The sequence below is a fragment of the Dendrobates tinctorius genome, unplaced genomic scaffold (genome assembly GCF_039654945.1).
Source record: "Dendrobates tinctorius isolate UK_male_01 unplaced genomic scaffold, ASM3965494v1 ptg000060l, whole genome shotgun sequence".
In the NCBI taxonomy this organism is placed as follows: Eukaryota; Metazoa; Chordata; class Amphibia; order Anura; family Dendrobatidae; genus Dendrobates; species Dendrobates tinctorius.
In genome coordinates, this window is record NW_027361728.1 from 67045769 (window position 1) to 67065230 (window position 19462).

At 45.1% G+C, this 19462-nt stretch overlaps 1 protein-coding gene across 1 annotated transcript in view; it reads left to right on the forward strand.

The window, feature by feature from the left end:
• DHX36 (DEAH-box helicase 36) overlaps positions 1-19462 on the forward strand; it is a 120564-nt gene that overhangs the window by 8803 nt on the left and 92299 nt on the right. The window contains exons 2-5 of the mRNA XM_073579024.1: positions 4283-4416; positions 5070-5256; positions 9748-9786; positions 15759-15929. Of these exons, the coding sequence (XP_073435125.1) occupies positions 4283-4416; positions 5070-5256; positions 9748-9786; positions 15759-15929 (531 nt within the window). The remainder of the gene's footprint in view (positions 1-4282; positions 4417-5069; positions 5257-9747; positions 9787-15758; positions 15930-19462) is intronic.

The window sequence follows — 19462 nt, forward strand, 5'->3', positions numbered from 1 at the left end:
GAACTCTCGCGGAAATTACCGCGAGAATTCCGTAATTCCAGTCCGCGGGAAAATCGCATTTTAAATTCCCACGATTTTTCCGCGGAAAAACTAGCATTTTGCAAGCGTAATTAGCTTGCAAAATGCTAGCGTTCTCCAAGCGATCTGTAGCATCGCTTGGAAAACTGATTGACAGGTTGGTCACACTTGTCAAACATAGTGTTTGACGAGTGTGACCAACTTTTTACTACTGAGGCTGCCTATGCGGCATCAGTAGTAAAAGATAGAATGTAAAAAAAAAAAAAATAAAAACCGGTGTTATTCTCACCCTCCGACGTCCCGCGCATCCGTTCCCAGTAATCCTTTGCGAAAATGCCCGCGATGACGTCAGTTCTCGCGGGATCGCGACGTCTCGCGAATGACCACGAGACTTCGCGATCCCGCGAGAAGGGACGTCATCACGGGCATTTTCGCAAAGGACTACTGGGAACGAGAGCGTGAAGAGAAGCGGGAAGGCTGCGCGGGACGTCGGAGGGTGAGAATAACAATATTTTTTATTTTAAATTCTATTTTTTACAGGGATATGGTACCCAAAGCTCAGAGGACAGTCTCCTCTCCTCCGGACCGTGGGTACCATCCGCAAATGTTCTGCTTACTTTCCGCATGGTGTGCACAGCCACATGCGGGAAATAAGCGGAACAATGCATTCCTATGGGTGCGGGATCGCCGCGATTCCGCAAATTAATGAGCATGCTGCGGTTTTTACCGCGAAGCGATTCCGCCGCGGTAAAAACCGCAGCATTAGCACAGCATTGCGGAATCCCATAGGAATGCATGGGATGCTTATTTTTCGCGTTTTCGCTGCAAAATCGCGCGGTTAAAACCGCCGCGGAAACGCAAAAAAAAGCCACGTGTGAACTCAGCCTTAGACATCATATTGCACTTAGCAAGACATCATTTCCTTCAGCTTCCTATATGCCCATATAGACAACTTAGGAGGTTGATCCTTAGGTTAGGTTGATCTAACTGACAAATTCTCTTTAACCCCTTTCTGACATCTTGCTTAATATTCTGTCTATGTGACCTGGGCCAATTTCACCATGGACGGAATATTAGGTCATTGCGATCGACCGCGCACACGGGCTGACAGACCACTCCCGCCACTTTAATCCCCGAATTGCTGCGATCAAACACGATCGCATAATTACTGAAGCTGGCACAGGGCTTACATCCCCTCTGCCTTTGGATCGGAGACCCCACGGCATGACGCGGGGTCCCGATCGTTGCCTTGGTGACCCGATGTGTCGGGTCACCTGATCTAGCAAACTTGTTGATCATGCGCAGTGCATGATCAGCAAGTCTTTGTCAGTGCAGAGCGGACAGATTCTATGGCATGCAGATGCTTCATCAGCATGCTATAGAAGCGATCAGCCTGCAAAAAATGATAGTCCCACTATGGGACAAAGTAAAAAAGTTTGGAAAAAAAAAAAATCAAAATGAATTATAAAAAATCAATATATATATTCTATCACTAAATAAATATTTGAATGAAAAAAAACTAAACAATAAAAGTACACATATTCTGTATCGCTGCTTCCGCAACGACCCGACCTATAAAACTATCCCACTAGTTAACCCCTTTAGTGAAAACCATAAAAAAAAATAAGGCAAAAAACAAAGACAGATATACGGTAAATAAACATGGTACCGCTGAAAACGTCATCTTGTCCCAGATAAAACAAGCCACAATACAGCTCCATCACTGGAAAAATAAAAAAGTTATAGCTCTTAGAATAAAGGGATATAAAAATAATTATTTTTCCTATAAAATAGTTTTTATTATATAAAAGCGCCTAAACCTTAAAAAAATATAAATGAGGTATCGCTGTAACGGTACTGACCCGAAGAATAAAACCGCTTTATCAATTTTACCACACACGAAATGGTATAAACTCTGCCCCCCAAAAAATAAAAAAGAAATTAATGAAATGCTGGTTTTTGTTCATTCTGTTTCCCAAAAATTGGACTAGAAAGTGATCAAAAAAAGTCACGTGCCCGAAAATGGTACCAATAAAAACGTTAACTCGTCCCACAAAAAACAAAACCTCACATGACTCTGTGGGCCAAAATATGGAAAAATTTTAGCTCTCAAAATGTGGTGATGCAAAGACTATTTTTGCAGTAAAAAGTGTATTTTAGTGTGTGACAGCTGCCAAACAGAAAAAACAGCAATAATGCCTCTTTCACATATCCTGATATTTCCAGTACAGGAGACGTCAGTGTCTGTATGTGTGGCACACGGACGGGCGCCAGGGAAGAAGCGTTGCAGTAAGTGCTGTTCCCCGGCATCGGGTGCAGGGGGAGAATGATGAGAGCCATGTTCAGCATCCGGCTCCAGGGAACAGTTCCTAGTGTAATGCTTCTTCCCCGACGCTGATGCGTGCCACACGGATGACATCCATGTGTCCATGTGTGTTATGCGTATGCACGTGAGCGGGACGTTTTGTGGCCTGTGCTGACATTTAAAAAATGGACATGTCAGCGTGTTTTGCCCACGGTCACACGGTCCGTGGAAGCAGACTGACGTGCACAGATCCATTCACTTGAATAGGCAAATAGTGCTCCGTTCCTCCCGAGTCTCTCCGTATCGCTAAGCAGTACTGTACTGCCACATATAGGGTATTGCCACGTTCTCTAGAAATTTTGTGACAAATTTTGGTGACATTTTTACCCACTTCTTGTGTGAAAATGTAAAATCTATTTTGTCCTCACTACGCAATGGTATAAAATTCTGTGACACACCCATGGTGTCAATATGATCACTGCACCCATAGAGGAATTCATAGAGAGGTGTAGTTTGTAAAATGGGGTCACTTATGGGGGGTTCTGCTGTTCTGGCACCTCATGGGCTCTCCCACTGGGTCATGGCATCTGCAAACCATAACAGTAAAATCTGGTATTATAGAAAAAACCTCGGCACACAGTATTGCATGAATCCAATATCTATTCTTCCAGAAAAACACGTATCGTTGGACCAAGATAATACAGACAAAAAAATATGGAATATCTGGCGCGCCCTCCCTTCTGAGCTCTGCCATGAGCCCCAACAGTGGTTTATCCCCACATATAGGGTATCAGCATACTCAGGTCAAATTGCACAATAACTTTTGGGGTCCAATTTCTCCTGTTGCCCTTGGAAAAATAAAAAATTGGGGGCAAAAAGAATTTTTGTTGAAAAATGATTTTTTTTATTTTTACTGCTCTACGTTATAAACTTGTGTGAAGCCTTTGGGGGTTCAAAGTGCTCACCAGACATCTAGATAAGCTCTTTGGGGGGGGGGGTGTAGTTTCCAAAGTGGTGTCACTTGTGGGGGGTTTCCATTATTGAGGCATATCAGGGGCTCTCCAAATGCAACATGGCGTCCAATCTTAATTCCAGCCAATTTTAAACTGAAAAAGTCCAATTTCTCCTGTTACCCTTGGTAAAATAAAAAAAAATTGGACCTGAAGTAATTTTTTTTTTGTGAGAAAAAATTAAATGTTCATTTTTTTTTAAACATTCAAAAAATTCCTGTGAAGCACCTGAAGGATTAATAAGCTTCTTGAATGTGGTTTTGAGCACCTTGAGGGGTACAGTTTTTAGAATGGTGTCACTTTTGGGTATTTTCTATCATATAGACCCCTCAAAGTGGCTTCAAATGTGATGTGGTCCATAAAAAAAAAGCAAAAAAAGCGATGTTGTAAAAATGAGAAATCGCTGTTTAACTTTTAACCCTGTAAAATAAAAATTTGGTTCCAAAATTGTGCTGATGTAAAGTCAACTTTTGAGAAATGTTATTTATGTCTCTGTGATTTAAGGGCATAAAAAATCAAAGTTGGAAAACTGAAATTTTCGAAATTTTCACCAAATTTCTCTTTTTTTTTTTTTTTTTTTTTTTCTTCCACAAACGCAAGTTATATCAAAGAATTTACCACTAACATGAAGTACAATATGTCATGAGAAAACAATGTCAGAATCACCGGGATCCATGGAAGCGTTCCAGAGTTATAACCTCATAAAGGGACAGTGGTCAGAATTGTAAAAATTGGCCCGGGCATTAACGAGCAAACCACCCTTGGGGGGGGATAAAGAGGTTAATAATATGTAAATGTTCTGTCCTGTGGTAATAGTCTTGTAAGTGACTTGTTTTTTCCTTCATTTGGGCTATACATGGCCTTTTTTGCACGGAGGGGACATCAGTACTCTAGACTGTGATATAGTGCACTAATACAGGTAGTATTTTGTTATCTTGATGTATTTTAGAGAGCGGTGGTGCGGATGGATGAATCCAGAGAACAGCAGATTACACGACTTCTGAACTCTGTGCAGACCCAAAGCAAGGACGTGAAGCCGGAGCCGTGCCCGGAGGAGTCCTGGTGGGCTACTGAGAATGAAAGGTGCTCTTGTTATTAAGCACTATGGGGGGCAGTAATTGAGCCATTTACATCTCTGTGCGTCTATAAAACTCATCCAGTCTCTGATTAACAAAAAAGAAAAATCCTAGTAGTTTATTAGACCGGGATCTCCCACCCTGAAGGTTGTTCCCCTGGGCTAAGCAAGGTTCCCATTATTGTCCCGACCTGTCAGATATTTGTTGTGGTTCTGGGGTCCCCACTAATTACAATTCTTTGCGTAAGTAGATAAACATTTCTACGCATTGCTTTACAGCCCGAAAATAAAATCCAGCGAGCCTGGTGAGGTGTGAGATCAGATCTGCATTTCTTACATGGCAGAATCTGTTGTGGGTTTGGACACCATATCAGCAGTGGAAGCTTTCACCTGTGTGAACAAGTCGCTATATCTTATATCAGGACATTATGTAAAGTCGAAGGATTCCACCTGGAATGAAAAAAAAAAAAAAAAAACCCTTACATATTTAATTGGTATAGTGCTATTATTTCCATAGGGGTTGTTCCAGCATAGAAATCGGCCATATGTGCCTTATTTGAGGGACTCTGACCATTGCCAGATCACAGTGACTCCCCTGGTGCAGCTGCCGCTTGTTCTAGCATAGGGTTAAAACTGTTTTATATGTCTCTGTTCATTTCAGAAATAATGTGGCCCCTGATATCAAGCTGCCAGTAGACATTGTGAAAGATTCCTGGGATGACGATGACGACGATGAGAAATTCTCAGAATTCTGTTATGGAGAGAACAGAGTAAACGCAGCCTTAGACCGACGGCTTAAAGAAGAACTTCTGAATAAAAGGACCGATTATAGATATCTGGAAATGCAGGTGCCTCTTACATAGGACTTCCACCCAGAATGTAAAGTCAGCTGTATACTATTAAAAGGGTTTTTCTACAAGACTGATATTGATGACCAATACTTTGGGTATGTCATCAATATTAGATAGGTGAGGGGCTAACACCTGAACTCCTCTACTGATCAGCTTCTAGATATTCTGACAGAGGCCAGATATAAGCAGTGTGATGAAGCGGTGTACCGCTCTCTGGTACTGCAGATCAGCGGAGGTCAGATATAAGCAGTGTGATGAAGCGGTGTACCGCTCTCTGGTACTGCAGATCAGCTGAGGCCACATATAAGCAGTGTGATGGAGCGGTGTACCGCTCTCTGGTACTGCAGATCCGCTGAGGCCAGATATAAGCAGTGTGATGAAGCGGTGTACCGCTCTCTGGTACTGCAGATCAGCTGAGGCCACATATAAGCAGTGTGATGGAGCGGTGTACCGCTCTCTGGTACTGCAGATCAGCGGAGGCCAGATATAAGCAGTGTGATGGAGCGGTGTACCGCTCTCTGGTACTGCAGATCCGCTGAGGCCAGATATAAGCAGTGTGATGAAGCGGTGTACCGCTCTCTGGTACTGCAGATCAGCTGAGGCCACATATAAGCAGTGTGATGAAGCGGTGTACCGCTCTCTGGTACTGCAGATCCGCTGAGGCCAGATATAAGCAGTGTGATGGAGCGGTGTACCGCTCTCTGGTACTGCAGATCTGCTGAGGCCAGATATAAGCAGTGTGATGAAGCGGTGTACCTCTCTCTGGTACTGCAGATCAGCTGAGGCCAGATATAAGCAGTGGGATGAAGCGGTGTACCGCTCTCTGGTACTGCAGATCAGCTGATGCCACATATAAGCAGTGTGATGGAGCGGTGTACCGCTCTCTGGTACTGCAGATCAGCGGAGGCCAGATATAAGCAGTGTGATGGAGCGGTGTACCGCTCTCTGGTACTGCAGATCAGCTGAGGCCAGATATAAGCAGTGTGATGGAGCGGTGTACCGCTCTCTGGTGCTGCAGATCAGCGGAGGCCAGATATAAGCAGTGGGATGAAGCGGTGTACCGCTCTCTGGTACTGCAGATCCGCTGAGGCCAGATATAAGCAGTGTGATGAAGCGGTGTACCGCTCTCTGGTACTGCAGATTAGCTGAGGCCAGATATAAGCAGTGTGATGGAGCGGTGTACCGCTCTCTGGTACTGCAGATCTGCTGAGGCCAGATATAAGTAGTGTGATGGAGCGGTGTACCGCTCTCTGGTACTGCACATCAGCTGAGGCCAGATATAAGCAGTGTGATGGAGCGGTGTACCGCTCTCTGGTACTGCAGATTAGCTGAGGCCAGATATAAGCAGTGTGATGAAGCGATGTACCGCTCTCTGGTACTGCAGATTAGCTGAGGCCAGATATAAGCAGTGGGATGAAGCGGTGTACCGCTCTCTGGTACTGCAGATCCGCTGAGGCCAGATATAAGCAGTGTGATGGAGCGGTGTACCGCTCTCTGGTACTGCAGATCAGCTGAGGCCAGATATAAGCAGTGTGATGGAGCGGTGTACCGCTCTCTGGTACTGCAGATCAGCTGAGGCCAGATATAAGCAGTGTGATGGAGCGGTGTACCGCTCTCTGGTACTGCAGATCCGCTGAGGCCAGATATAAGCAGTGGGATGAAGCGGTGTACCTCTCTCTGGTACTGCAGATCAGCTGAGGCCAGATATAAGCAGTGGGATGAAGCGGTGTACCGCTCTCTGGTACTGCAGATCAGCTGAGGCCAGATATAAGCAGTGTGATGGAGCGGTGTACCGCTCTCTGGTACTGCAGATCCGCTGAGGCCAGATATAAGCAGTGTGATGGAGCGGTGTACCGCTCTCTGGTACTGCACATCAGCTGAGGCCAGATATAAGCAGTGGGATGAAGTGGTGTACCGCTCTCTGGTACTGCAGATCCGCTGAGGCCAGATATAAGCAGTGGGATGAAGCGGTGTACCGCTCTCTGGTACTGCAGATCAGCTGAGGCCAGATATAAGCCGCGTGATGAAGCGGTGTACCGCTCTCTGGTACTGCAGATCAGCTGAGGCCAGATATAAGCAGTGTGATGGAGCGGTGTACCGCTCTCTGGTACTGCAGATCCGCTGAGGCCAGATATAAGCAGTGTGATGAAGCGATGTACCGCTCTCTGGTACTGCAGATCAGCGGAGGCCAGATATAAGCAGTGTGATGGAGCGGTGTACCGCTCTCTGGTACTGCAGATCAGCTGAGGCCAGATATAAGCAGTGTGATGAAGCGGTGTACTGCTCTCTGGTACTGCAGATCAGCTGAGGCCAGATATAAGCAGTGTGATGAAGCGGTGTACTGCTCTCTGGTACTGCAGATCCGCTGAGGCCAGATATAAGCAGTGTGATGAAGCGATGTACCGCTCTCTGGTACTGCAGATCAGCGGAGGCCAGATATAAGCAGTGTGATGGAGCGGTGTACCGCTCTCTGGTACTGCAGATCAGCTGAGGCCAGATATAAGCAGTGTGATGAAGCGGTGTACTGCTCTCTGGTACTGCAGATCAGCTGAGGCCAGATATAAGCAGTGTGATGAAGCGGTGTACTGCTCTCTGGTACTGCAGATCCGCTGAGGCCAGATATAAGCAGTGTGATGAAGCGATGTACCGCTCTCTGGTACTGCAGATCAGCGGAGGCCAGATATAAGCAGTGTGATGGAGCGGTGTACCGCTCTCTGGTACTGCAGATCAGCGGAGGCCAGATATAAGCAGTGTGATGAAGCGGTGTACTGCTCTCTGGTACTGCAGATCAGCTGAGGCCAGATATAAGCAGTGTGATGAAGCGGTGTACTGCTCTCTGGTACTGCAGATCCGCTGAGGCCAGATATAAGCAGTGTGATGGAGCGGTGTACCGCTCTCTGGTACTGCAGATCCGCTGAGGCCAGATATAAGCAGTGTGATGGAGCGGTGTACCGCTCTCTGGTACTGCAGATCAGCTGAGGCCAGATATAAGCAGTGTGATGAAGCGGTGTACTGCTCTCTGGTACTGCAGATCAGCTGAGGCCAGATATAAGCAGTGTGATGAAGCGGTGTACCGCTCTTTGGTACTGCAGATCCGCTGAGGCCAGATATAAGCAGTGTGATGAGCGATGTACCGCTCTCTGGTACTGCAGATCAGCGGAGGCCAGATATAAGCAGTGTGATGGAGCGGTGTACCGCTCTCTGGTACTACAGATCCGCTGAGGCCAGATATAAGCAGTGTGATGGAGCGGTGTACCGCTCTCTGGTATTGCAGATCTGCTGAGGCCAGATATAACCGTGTGATGAAGCGGTGTACCGCGCTCTGGTACTGCAGATCCGCTGAGGCCAGATATAACCGTGTGATGAAGCGGTGTACCGCTCTCTGGTACTGCAGATCCGCTGAGGCCAGATATAAGCAGTGGGATGAAGCGGTTTACCGCGCTCTGGTACTGCAGATCCGCTGAGGCCAGATATAAGCAGTGGGATGAAGCGGTGTACCGCTCTCTGGTACTGCAGATCCGCTGAGGCCAGATATAACCGTGTGATGAAGCGGTGTACCGCGCTCTGGTACTGCAGATCCGCTGAGGCCAGATATAAGCAGTGGGATGAAGCGGTGTACCGCGCTCTGGTACTACAGATCCGCTGAGGCCAGATATAAGCAGTGGGATGAAGCGGTGTACCGCTCTCTGGTACTGCAGATCCGCTGAGGCCAGATATAAGCAGTGGGATGAAGCGGTGTACCGCGCTCTGGTACTGCAGATCCGCTGAGGCCAGATATAAGCAGTGTGATGGAGCGGTGTACCGCTCTCTGGTACTGCAGATCCGCTGAGGCCAGATATAACCGTGTGATGAAGCGGTGTACCGCTCTCTGGTACTGCAGATCTGCTGAGGCCAGATATAACCGTGTGATGAAGCGGTGTACCGCTCTCTGGTACTGCAGATCCGCTGAGGCCAGATATAAGCAGTGTGATGGAGCGGTGTACCGCTCTCTGGTACTGCAGATCCGCTGAGGCCAGATATAACTGTGTGATGAAGCGGTGTACCGCTCTCTGGTACTGCAGATCCGCTGAGGCCAGATATAAGCAGTGTGATGAAGCGGTGTACCGCTCTCTGGTACTGCAGATCCGCTGAGGCCAGATATAACCGTGTGATGAAGCGGTGTACCGCTCTCTGGTACTGCAGATCCGCTGAGGCCAGATATAAGCAGTGTGATGAAGCGGTGTACCGCTCTCTGGTACTGCAGATCCGCTGAGGCCAGATATAACCGTGTGATGGAGCGGTGTACCGCTCTCTGGTACTGCAGATCCGCTGAGGCCAGATATAAGCAGTGGGATGAAGCGGTGTACCGCGCTCTGGTACTGCAGATCCGCTGAGGTTACATATAATCATCTGCAGTCAGTTCACTCCGTGATAACGTGACAGTCTTGGCAGTATGTTTCTTGTCATTATGCTTGTTCTCAATATATGTAATTTTTGTTTTTCCACCAGAGGTTTCGTGAAAAATTACCATCGAATAATATGAAACAGGTAAGGACAAAGTAAGGATCGTTGTTTTTCCTACAACTAAATTATGTTTTAAGAAAAATCTGATTCCTGGGAGATGTTGAGTATTCGAGTGCCATGGCAGGACTGGATCAGACCGTGTTGATGCTGGCTTAAGAATAAGTGGCTTGTAGATGCAAGTGTAACATGATCATCGTAAAAGTATAAAAAACCATTTCCAGCTCAGATTTTCAATCCCAGTTTGTTCTGTGTAATTGTTCATACTTTTCTAATTTTATCGAATGTGTTTCTGAAGAAATAGAATAGCAAAAATAAAGTATGAGGACCGTTATTAGGATAGGCCATCACTTCATGACTAACGTTGCCTGATCCTGGGAATGAAGGGGCTGCAGCGCGGCGCCCATTTCTACATTTTTCCCTGCACTGTGTCACTCGCCGGGTGCTGCCGATCATGTACATAGAGGCGAGCTGCAGTTTGTGGGGCAGCGACTTCACTGTCTAAGGTCGAAATGACGGAGGAGCTGCAGCAATGTGACCCCTTTATTTTTAGGAACGGGGTCAGTTCAAGGGGTCAGACCCCAAAAGTCATAAAGTCGTGACTATTACTACTGTAATGTTATTTATGTTTTTTTAAGTACATTTACATTTCTATCAGTCACCACCAGAGGGAGTTTAGTAACTACTATAATGTTGAAGCCATCAGAAAGTTTGCAGTAAGTTCCTGAGCGCCCCCTAGGTGTCTGACATTCATGTTAATGCAGTGAATTTGGTCGCCTGACTGCTTTAAAGATGTATTCAGAAGGTAAAGAGTTACTCTCATCATAGTTGGTTATTGTCGCATTTTGAAATTTAGTTTTTATTACAATTTTAAGCCATACTTCTGCTATAACCACTTTTCTTTGGTCTACAAACCAGTACTGTCAAGCAGCGGTGGCCAAATATGCCCAGTGCTTACAAGCTCTTTTCTATTGAGCTTGTAAGCACTGAATTGAAGCGGGTGGGATCCCTGGAGAGCACTGTTACTTCCTTATCCTGGCCAACCTCAGGGTAGTGCTTACAAGCTTGATGGCAGCGATGGTCATCCTCCTAGACAGCGGTCTGTAAACAAATCTTACCATCTCAAGGGGGCTGCAAATAAGAATAAACAGTAATTTGCAAAAGTGCTTGTCTTTATATGCAAAGATAGGAACAGCCCTTTAATAAATACAACTATGAATCTTTTTCGATACAATTCATAGTAGTTAAAAGGAAACATTCACTTTTAAAGTGGCTTTAGTATCTGATTTCGGAGCCCGTGAGAAAGCCTTTGTTCCTCAGAGGTGCATAATTGTCCATCGTAGGTCCATGTAAGACAGGTCTGTAATGCACATTAAAGGGAAGGTGCCGTGTTTTTTCATAATTTAATGTAAAAAAGAAAATAGTATAAAAAGATATTGTCCCCTAAGCTTGACTCAGTGGTGTGTATGGTTTGTTTTTTTTACTGTATTAATTCAGCCACTGGGGACTGCCATCTTACCTTTCTGGCTGCTGAACGACACTTTCCATGCTCATTTGCGGCAGTCCCTAGGCATAAGACATAACAGTCGGCTCCCGACCCTATCTCTTTCATTGCAGCTGCATCAGGAGTGAACTGGGCACGCCTCTGTGGTCAGCTCAATTTGCAGCTGTAGATGTGGCCAGGCGCCATCTTATTAGAGCCCAGTGCTTTCCTTTTAGCTCCATTTACACTCTATTGCAAGCCCTGTTATCACTGATGCTGTACTGTTCCACCATAACAGGGCTTGGATGTTCACTCTGCACATACCAGCTGCAGGGGAGGATACAGGACGAGCTCCTTGAGACAGAGCTGCTCTTTCCAAAACACCCAACCAGCTGCTGCCCCTGCTCTTGCAAAACATAGGAGAAGCTGCTCCCTGCTGTTTTAAAACACTTGGCAATCTGCTGGACATCTAATCCTCTCCTGTGTGATACTGACTGCTGAGCCGTGTATCTAATCCTCTCCGGTGTGATACTGTCTGCTGAGCCGTATATCTAATCCTCTCCTGTGTGATACTGTCTGCTGAGCCGTGTATCTAATCCTCTCCGGTGTGATACTGACTGCTGAGCCGTATATCTAATCCTCTCCTGTGTGATACTATGTGCTGAGCCGTGTATCTAATCCTATCCTGTGTGACTGCTGAGCCGTGTATCTAATCCTCTCCTGTGTGATACTGTGTGCTGAGCCGTGTATCTAATCCTATCCTGTGTGATACTGTCTGCTGAGCCGTGTATCTAATCCTCTCCAGTGTGATACTGACTGCTTAGCCGTGTATCTAATCCTCTCCTGTGTGATACTGTCTGCTGAGCCGTGTATCTAATCCTATCCTGTGTGATACTGTCTGCTGAGCCGTGTATCTAATCCTTTCCTGTGTGATACTGTCTGCTGAGCCGTGTATCTAATCCTCTCCTGTGTGATACTGTCTGCTGAGCCATGTATCTAATCCTATCCTGTGTGTTACTGTCTGCTGAGCCGTGTATCTAATCCTATCCTCTGTGTTACTGACTGCTGAGCCGTGTATCTAATCCTCTCCTGTGTGATACTGTGTGCTGAGCCGTGTATCTAATCCTATCCTGTGTGACTGTCTGCTGAGCCATGTATCTAATCCTATCCTGTGTGATAGTGACTGCTGAGCCGTGTATCTCATCCTCTGTGTGATACTGACTGCTGAGCCGTGTATCTAATCCTCTCCAGTGTGATACTGACTGCTGAGCCGTGTATCTAATCCTCTCCTGTGTGATACTGTCTGCTGAGCCATGTATCTAATCCTATCCTGTGTGTTACTGTCTGCTGAGCCGTGTATCTAATCCTATCCTCTGTGTTACTGACTGCTGAGCCGTGTATCTAATCCTCTCCTGTGTGATACTGTGTGCTGAGCCATGTATCTAATCCTATCCTGTGTGACTGTCTGCTGAGCCATGTATCTAATCCTATCCTGTGTGATAGTGACTGCTGAGCCGTGTATCTCATCCTCTGTGTGATACTGACTGCTGAGCCGTGTATCTAATCCTCTCCAGTGTGATACTGACTGCTGAGCCGTGTATCTAATCCTCTCCAGTGTGATACTGACTGCTGAGCCGTGTATCTAATCCTCTCCAGTGTGATACTGACTGCTGAGCCGTGTATCTAATCCTCTCCAGTGTGATACTGACTGCTGAGCCGTGTATCTAATCCTCTCCAGTGTGATACTGACTGCTGAGCCGTGTATCTAATCCTTTCCTGTGTGATACTGACTGAGCCGTGTATCTAATCCTCTTATCTCCTGTGTGATGCTGTCTGCTGAGCCTTGTATCTAATCCTCTCCAGTGTGATACTGCTGAGCCGTGTAGCTAATCCTATTGTGTGATACTGACTGCTGAGCCGTGTATCTAATCCTATCCCGTGTGATACTGCTCTCCTGAAATACTCTGTGCTGCTGTCACCCTGCTCTTCCACCATATATCTCCCTCTGTGCCCCCCATAGACCAGTACACTGCTCTCCTGAAATACTCTGTGCTGCTGTCACCCTGCTCCTCCACCATATATCTCCCTCTGTGCCCCCATAGACCAGTACACTGCTCTCCTAAAATACTCCGTGCTGCTGTCACCCTGCTCCTCCACCATATATCTCCCTCTGTGCCCCCCATAGACCAGAACACTGCTCTCCTGAAATACTCTGTGCTGCTGTCACCCTGCTCCTCCACCATATATCTCCCTCTGTGCCCCCCATTGACCAGTACACTGCTCTCCTGAAATACTCTGTGCTGCTGTCACCCTGCTCCTCCCCCATATATCAGACCCCTGTCGCCTCGCTTTCACACATCGCCAGGACAGGATCTGAGGTGAGGAATGGGGTCTAGATTAGTTCCTTGGGGGGTCTAGTTTCCAAAATGGGGTCATTTGTGGAGGATTTCCACTGTTTAGGTACATCAGGGGCTCTGCAAACGTAACATGATGCCTGCAAACCATTCCATCAAAGTCTGCATTCCAAAACGTCACTACTTCCCTTCCGAGCCCCGACGTATGCCCAAACAGTGGTTCCCCCCCACATATGCGGTACCAGCGTACTCCGCACAAACTGGACAACAACTTTCGGGGTCCAATTTCTCCTGTTACCATTGTGAAAATAAAAAATAGCGCACTAAAAAAATCATTTTTTGAGGAATAAAAAAATATTTTTATTTTCACAGATCTGTGTTATAAACTTCTGTGAAGCATCTGGGGGTTTAAAGTGCTCCCTATGCATCTATATAAGTTCCTTAGGGGGTCTAGTTTCCAAAATGGGGTCATTTGTGGGGGAGCTCCAATGTTTAGGCACACAAGGGCTCTCCAAACACGACATGGCGTCCGCTAATGATTGGAGCTAATTTTCCATTCAAAAAGTCAAATGGCGCTCCTTCCCTTCTGAGCTCTCCCATGCTTCCAAACAGTGGTCCCCCACCCCCCACATATGGGGTATCGGTGTACTCAGGACAAATTGCACAACAACTTTTGTGGTCCAATTTCTCCTGTTACCCTTGTGAAAATAAAAAATAGCGGGCTAAAAAAATCATTTTGAGGAAAAAAAATGACTTTTTATTTTCACTGCTCTGCGTTATAAACTTCTGTGAAGCACTTGGGAGTTCAAAATGCTCACTACACATCTAGGTAAGTTCCTTGGAGGGTCTTGTTTCCAAAATGGGGGTCACTTGTGGGGGAGCTCCAATGTTTAGGCACACAGGAGCTCTGCAAATGCGACATGGTGTCCGCTAACGATTGGAGCTAATTTTCCATTCAAAAAGTCAAATAGCGCTCCTTCCCTTCCGGGCCCTGCCGTGCGCCCAAACAGTGGTTTATGACCACACATGAGGTATCGGTGTACTCAGGAGAAATTGCCCAACAAATTTTAGGATCCATTTTATCCTGTTGCCCATGTGAAAATGAAAAAACTGAGGCTAAAAGAACATTTTTGTGAAAAAAAAAAGTACTTTTTTTTTTTTTTTTCGGATCAATTTGTGAAGCACCTGGGGGTTCAAAGTGTTCATTATGCATCTAGATAAGTTCCTTGGAGGGTCTAGTTTCCAAAATGGGGTCACTTGTGGGGGATCTCCAATGTTTAGGCACACAGGGACTCTCCAAACGCGACATGGCAACCGCTAAATATTCCAGCATATTTTCCATTCAAAAAGTCAAATGGCGCTCCTTCCCTTTTGAGCCCTGCCGTGCACCCAAACAGTGGTTTATGACCACATATGAGGTATCGGTGTACTCAGAAGAAATTGCCCAAATTTTAGGATCCATTTTATCCTGTTGCCCATGTGAAAATGAAAAAATTGATGCTAAAATAAAATTTTTGTTGGAAAAATTAAAATGTCCATTTTTTCCTTCCACGTTGCTTTAGTTCCTGTGAAGCACCTGAAGGGTTAATAATCTTCTTGAACGTAGTTTTGAGTAGTTTGAGGGGAGCAGTTTTTAGAATGGTGTCTCTTTTGGGTATTTTCTGCCACTTAGACCCCTCAAAGTGACATCAAATGTGAGGTGGTCCCTAAAAAAAAAAAAATGGTTTTGTAAATTTTGTTGTAAAAATGAGAAATCGCTGGTCAGCTTTTAACCCTTATAACTCCCTAATAAAAAAAAATTTTGTTTCCAAAATTGTGCTGATGTAAAGTAGACATGTGGGAAATGTTATTTATTAACTATTTTGTGTTGCATAACGCTCTGGTTTAACAGAATAAAAATTCAAAATTTTTGCCAAATTTCCATTTTTTTCACAAAGAAACGCAAAAATTATCAACCTAAATTTACCACTAACATGAAGCCCAATATGTCACGAAAAAACAATCTCGGAATCGCTAGGATGTGTTGAAGCGTTCCTAAGTTATTACCTCTAAAAGGACACTGGTCAGAATTGCAAAAAATGGCCTGGTCATTAAGGTTAAAATAGGCTGGGTCATGAAGGGGTTAAGGCCTTGTATTCATTGTTTTCATACTTAAATCTCAGGAAATTATTAAAATGATATCTGGCAATCAAGTGACGGTTATTAGTGGAGAGACTGGCTGCGGGAAGACTACACAAGTGACGCAGTTCATTCTGGATGACTACATTAACAACAGGAAGGGCTCTGCTTGTCACATTGTGTGCACTCAGCCCCGAAGAATCAGCGCCATATCGGTAAGATGTCCTAGTGGAGAACACTGCTGTTACATACTCTGCGGCTTAGCTTACCGTGTAGGAAAAGAAAAACGCTGTATGTGCGTCCCCATCACCCAAGGACAATGTGAGGGATGCTCACCTAAAGAGGGTGTGCTCACCATGCACCTCACTGGCATGGATGTGCCAGCTCCCCTGGATGTCTGCTGCCCCATCTGCAGGCTCCCTCTGCTGAAAGCACACAGCTGGATGATTGAATGGAAAAAATAGGAAAGTGGTATCTGCAGGATGCTGTACGGAGGAGACAAGTCAGGTCCGAGTAAGCTGAAAGCCATTGAATGGTACGGAGGACTACTGGCGAGGTTGTGTCCATTAGTCAACGTCTAAATTGCAGCATTTACATTGTTTATTTAGTAGAAATCCGCTGTAGTCTCAGTATGTCGGCCGCTCCATTCAATCCACGCGTAACAGAATGAATAAGCATAGGACCGACATTAGGAGCCGAGCAGTAAACCGCAGCGTGTCTACACATTTTATCACTGACCACCAAACAAATCCAGATTGTTTGCGCCTCATGTACCCGACAAGTATCCTGAGCGATGAATTAATAGGGGAGTCTTTTTAGGATCTATAAATTAGTTACACTCACCCCCAAGGGCCTAAATGAAAATAATGAATATACACGCTAAGGCAAGGTGTAAAAGCGAAAGGTGGATACATTTTTTTTTTTTTTTCTACATTTTTTCCAGGTTCATAGTGTGAGGTCTGAGGCTGGTTTCACATTAGCGTTTTTTTGCGCAGCGCATCGTGCGCATCCATGCGCATGCGTCATGCATACCTATGTTTAACATGGCGTGCGCATGGTCTTGCGTTTGCTCGCGTTCGTATGCGTTTTCGTGCGCATGCGTTTTTTCAAGGCGTGCACCTAGGCGCGCCAGACGCAACCTGTTGCATTTTTGGGTCTGCCGAAAGGCGTAAAAAAAACGCGCACGGAATGCGACAAAATAACACATTACAGTCTATGGGAATGCAGGCGTGCACATAGACATGCGTTTTCGTGCGCATGCATTCTTGGCGTAAAAATATGTAAACACTGGTTTTAACCCCTAGAGAACGAATGCCCATAAAAAACGCATGCAAAGACGCATGATGAGTTTTTTTGCATGCGTTTCTATTGCGCATGATGCGCTGCGCAAAATAACGCTAATGTGAAAATAGCCTGAGATAGTTATTTAGATAACAGTTGTTCATAATACCTTTCCTCGATATTCTTAGGTGAACGAGATCTTTCCTAGTATAAACACCTCATCTTTTCCTCCAGTATTTTTATCTTGGGAAATTTTTTTTTTTTTTTTTTTTGACATTGGTGAATAACAATTAATCCATTGTATTTTAAATGTCAGAGTTCTGTGAACAATATATGGCGTTTGTTTGCTAATTGAATTTGTAATAACTGAGTGATCAGTCAGATTGTATCTGTACTGTATTGTGATGTCCCCACATGCCCGTATACAGGCGGATGGGGATATACGGCCTGTGTACACATGATGAGCAGGACGGGCCATCCTTGAAACACGTAGTGCAATATAAGGTTTTTATCCTACCAGGACCTGACTTGTCTCCTCCTTGCAGCGCTCTGTAGATGCCGCTCTCCTTTTCTTTTGTTTTTATTTTACTTCCTTCGCTTAGTTTACCATGGATGTGTTGATCTAGTCATAGTTTTCCTTATTATATGATCGGAAACAATTTTTTTTGTGATGCAAAGTATTTCACTGCCTGTTTTTAAGCAATGTTTTACCTGAAAAAAGGAATAACTGTGATCCCGTGCTCTTCTGTTTGTATAATATTTTGCTTCCTCCCCTGCCCAGGAGCTGTGGTATGATCAGACCATGTTCCTGCATGGTCACATTTTCTCGGCACTGGAACTTATTTTTTTGCTTAAACATATTTAATTGTGGAACTTAACATTATCCCAATATCTGTTGATTAAAATGTTGATTTATAATTAACTTTGTTAGTTGGGAAACAACATTAAAATAATAAAAAACGGGAGTTCAGTGTCCCCTGTTTGAATGAACCGGTGCCATTCTATGGCGATAAGTCCGGCAAAGCTGATGAGTGAGTGACAGAAAGCAAGTGTTGGCATACTGCACCCGCTCTAGGGGCTAAACAAGCAGACAAATGTTTTAAGGGAGGTAAACCAAATGTGATCTGTTGGTTCTTCGAAGCAGCTATTTTAGGAAAGGGAGAGTTTCTCAATAAAGAGGTGGTCCAAAACGAACATTTATTTTAATCTTAAATCGCCATTTATTTATTGTAATAATCTAATCTCTAATCCCCTCACTGTCAGAGGTCTGGAGGTGGAGTCGGTAAAAAATGGACCTACTCCAACTTCTAAAATATTTTAATTGTGTACAGTAGTACATTGCAGGATGTGCTGTAAAGTATTTTCGGTTTGAGAAAGTTCTGAAATGTCGTATAAATGTCCGTTCTGTTCCTGATCTAAGGATCTCGGCTTTTAGTTGAGATTAGTAATGAGCGAGCGTGCTCATATAGTGTTATCCAAGCATGCTCAACTGCTACTAGGGTATCTACGGAGTGCTTTAATACCGTGTTCCTGTTGCCGTGGCTGCATGTCTCTCGGCTGTTTGATAGTCGTAACACATGCAGGGGATTTCTTTTAGGAAATCTCTGCATGTGTTGCTGCTGTTGAATAGCTGCGAGAAATGCAGCCACGGCGACGGGAACACAGTATTAAAGCACTCCGTAGATACCCTAGTAGCACTTGAGCATGCTCACTCATCATAGATGAGATGGATCTGTGCTGCACTTTATGCACATCCTGTGTAGTTGCCAGGGCTGTGGAGTCATGGAAATTGAAGCGTCGGAGGTTTGGCTTACCGACTCCACAGCGCTGCTCACTACGCTAACTGTTTTATTTGTTTTTTTACTTTCACCTTGATGAAACTTCGTTTGAGAATCCCAGGTAATTTTGGGCAAGTCAGCTGTCATTCCACACTGATTCCAAGCAACATTAGTGATGTCCATTTCAGATGCTGGGCTAGTCCCATCTCTACTGAGCATGTCTGAGTTGTCAATTCCAACATATGCTTATAGGATCTTGTCCCTGGGTAATATGCACAGTGGTGATGCACTCCCTCACCAGCTCTGATAAGATGTGTCGAGCTGGCAAAAGAGTGCACTGTCAGTGCACATTGTAAGGAGATTACCCAGCATGCAAGAAATGCAGAGACCCGCCCCAACCGCCACAATTCATGTTAGTATAGGACCACCCTTATAATATTGGAAGCCCAGAAAGATATCTACTCATAATCGCTAAATAGAAAACGCTGAAGCAGCACTATAATATCAGAGGGTGCACATCCAAGGGCTTCAGTTAGGTCCACAAGCAGATATAATATGAAAATGGATCCAAAACTCAAAATGATAGAAAAAGTTGTGCAATTCTCCTGGAAGGCTTGAAATGGTTCCAGGAGGAACCGAAATAGCCTGATAAATGCACAACTTTTATTGTATTTTTTATTCTCTTACGC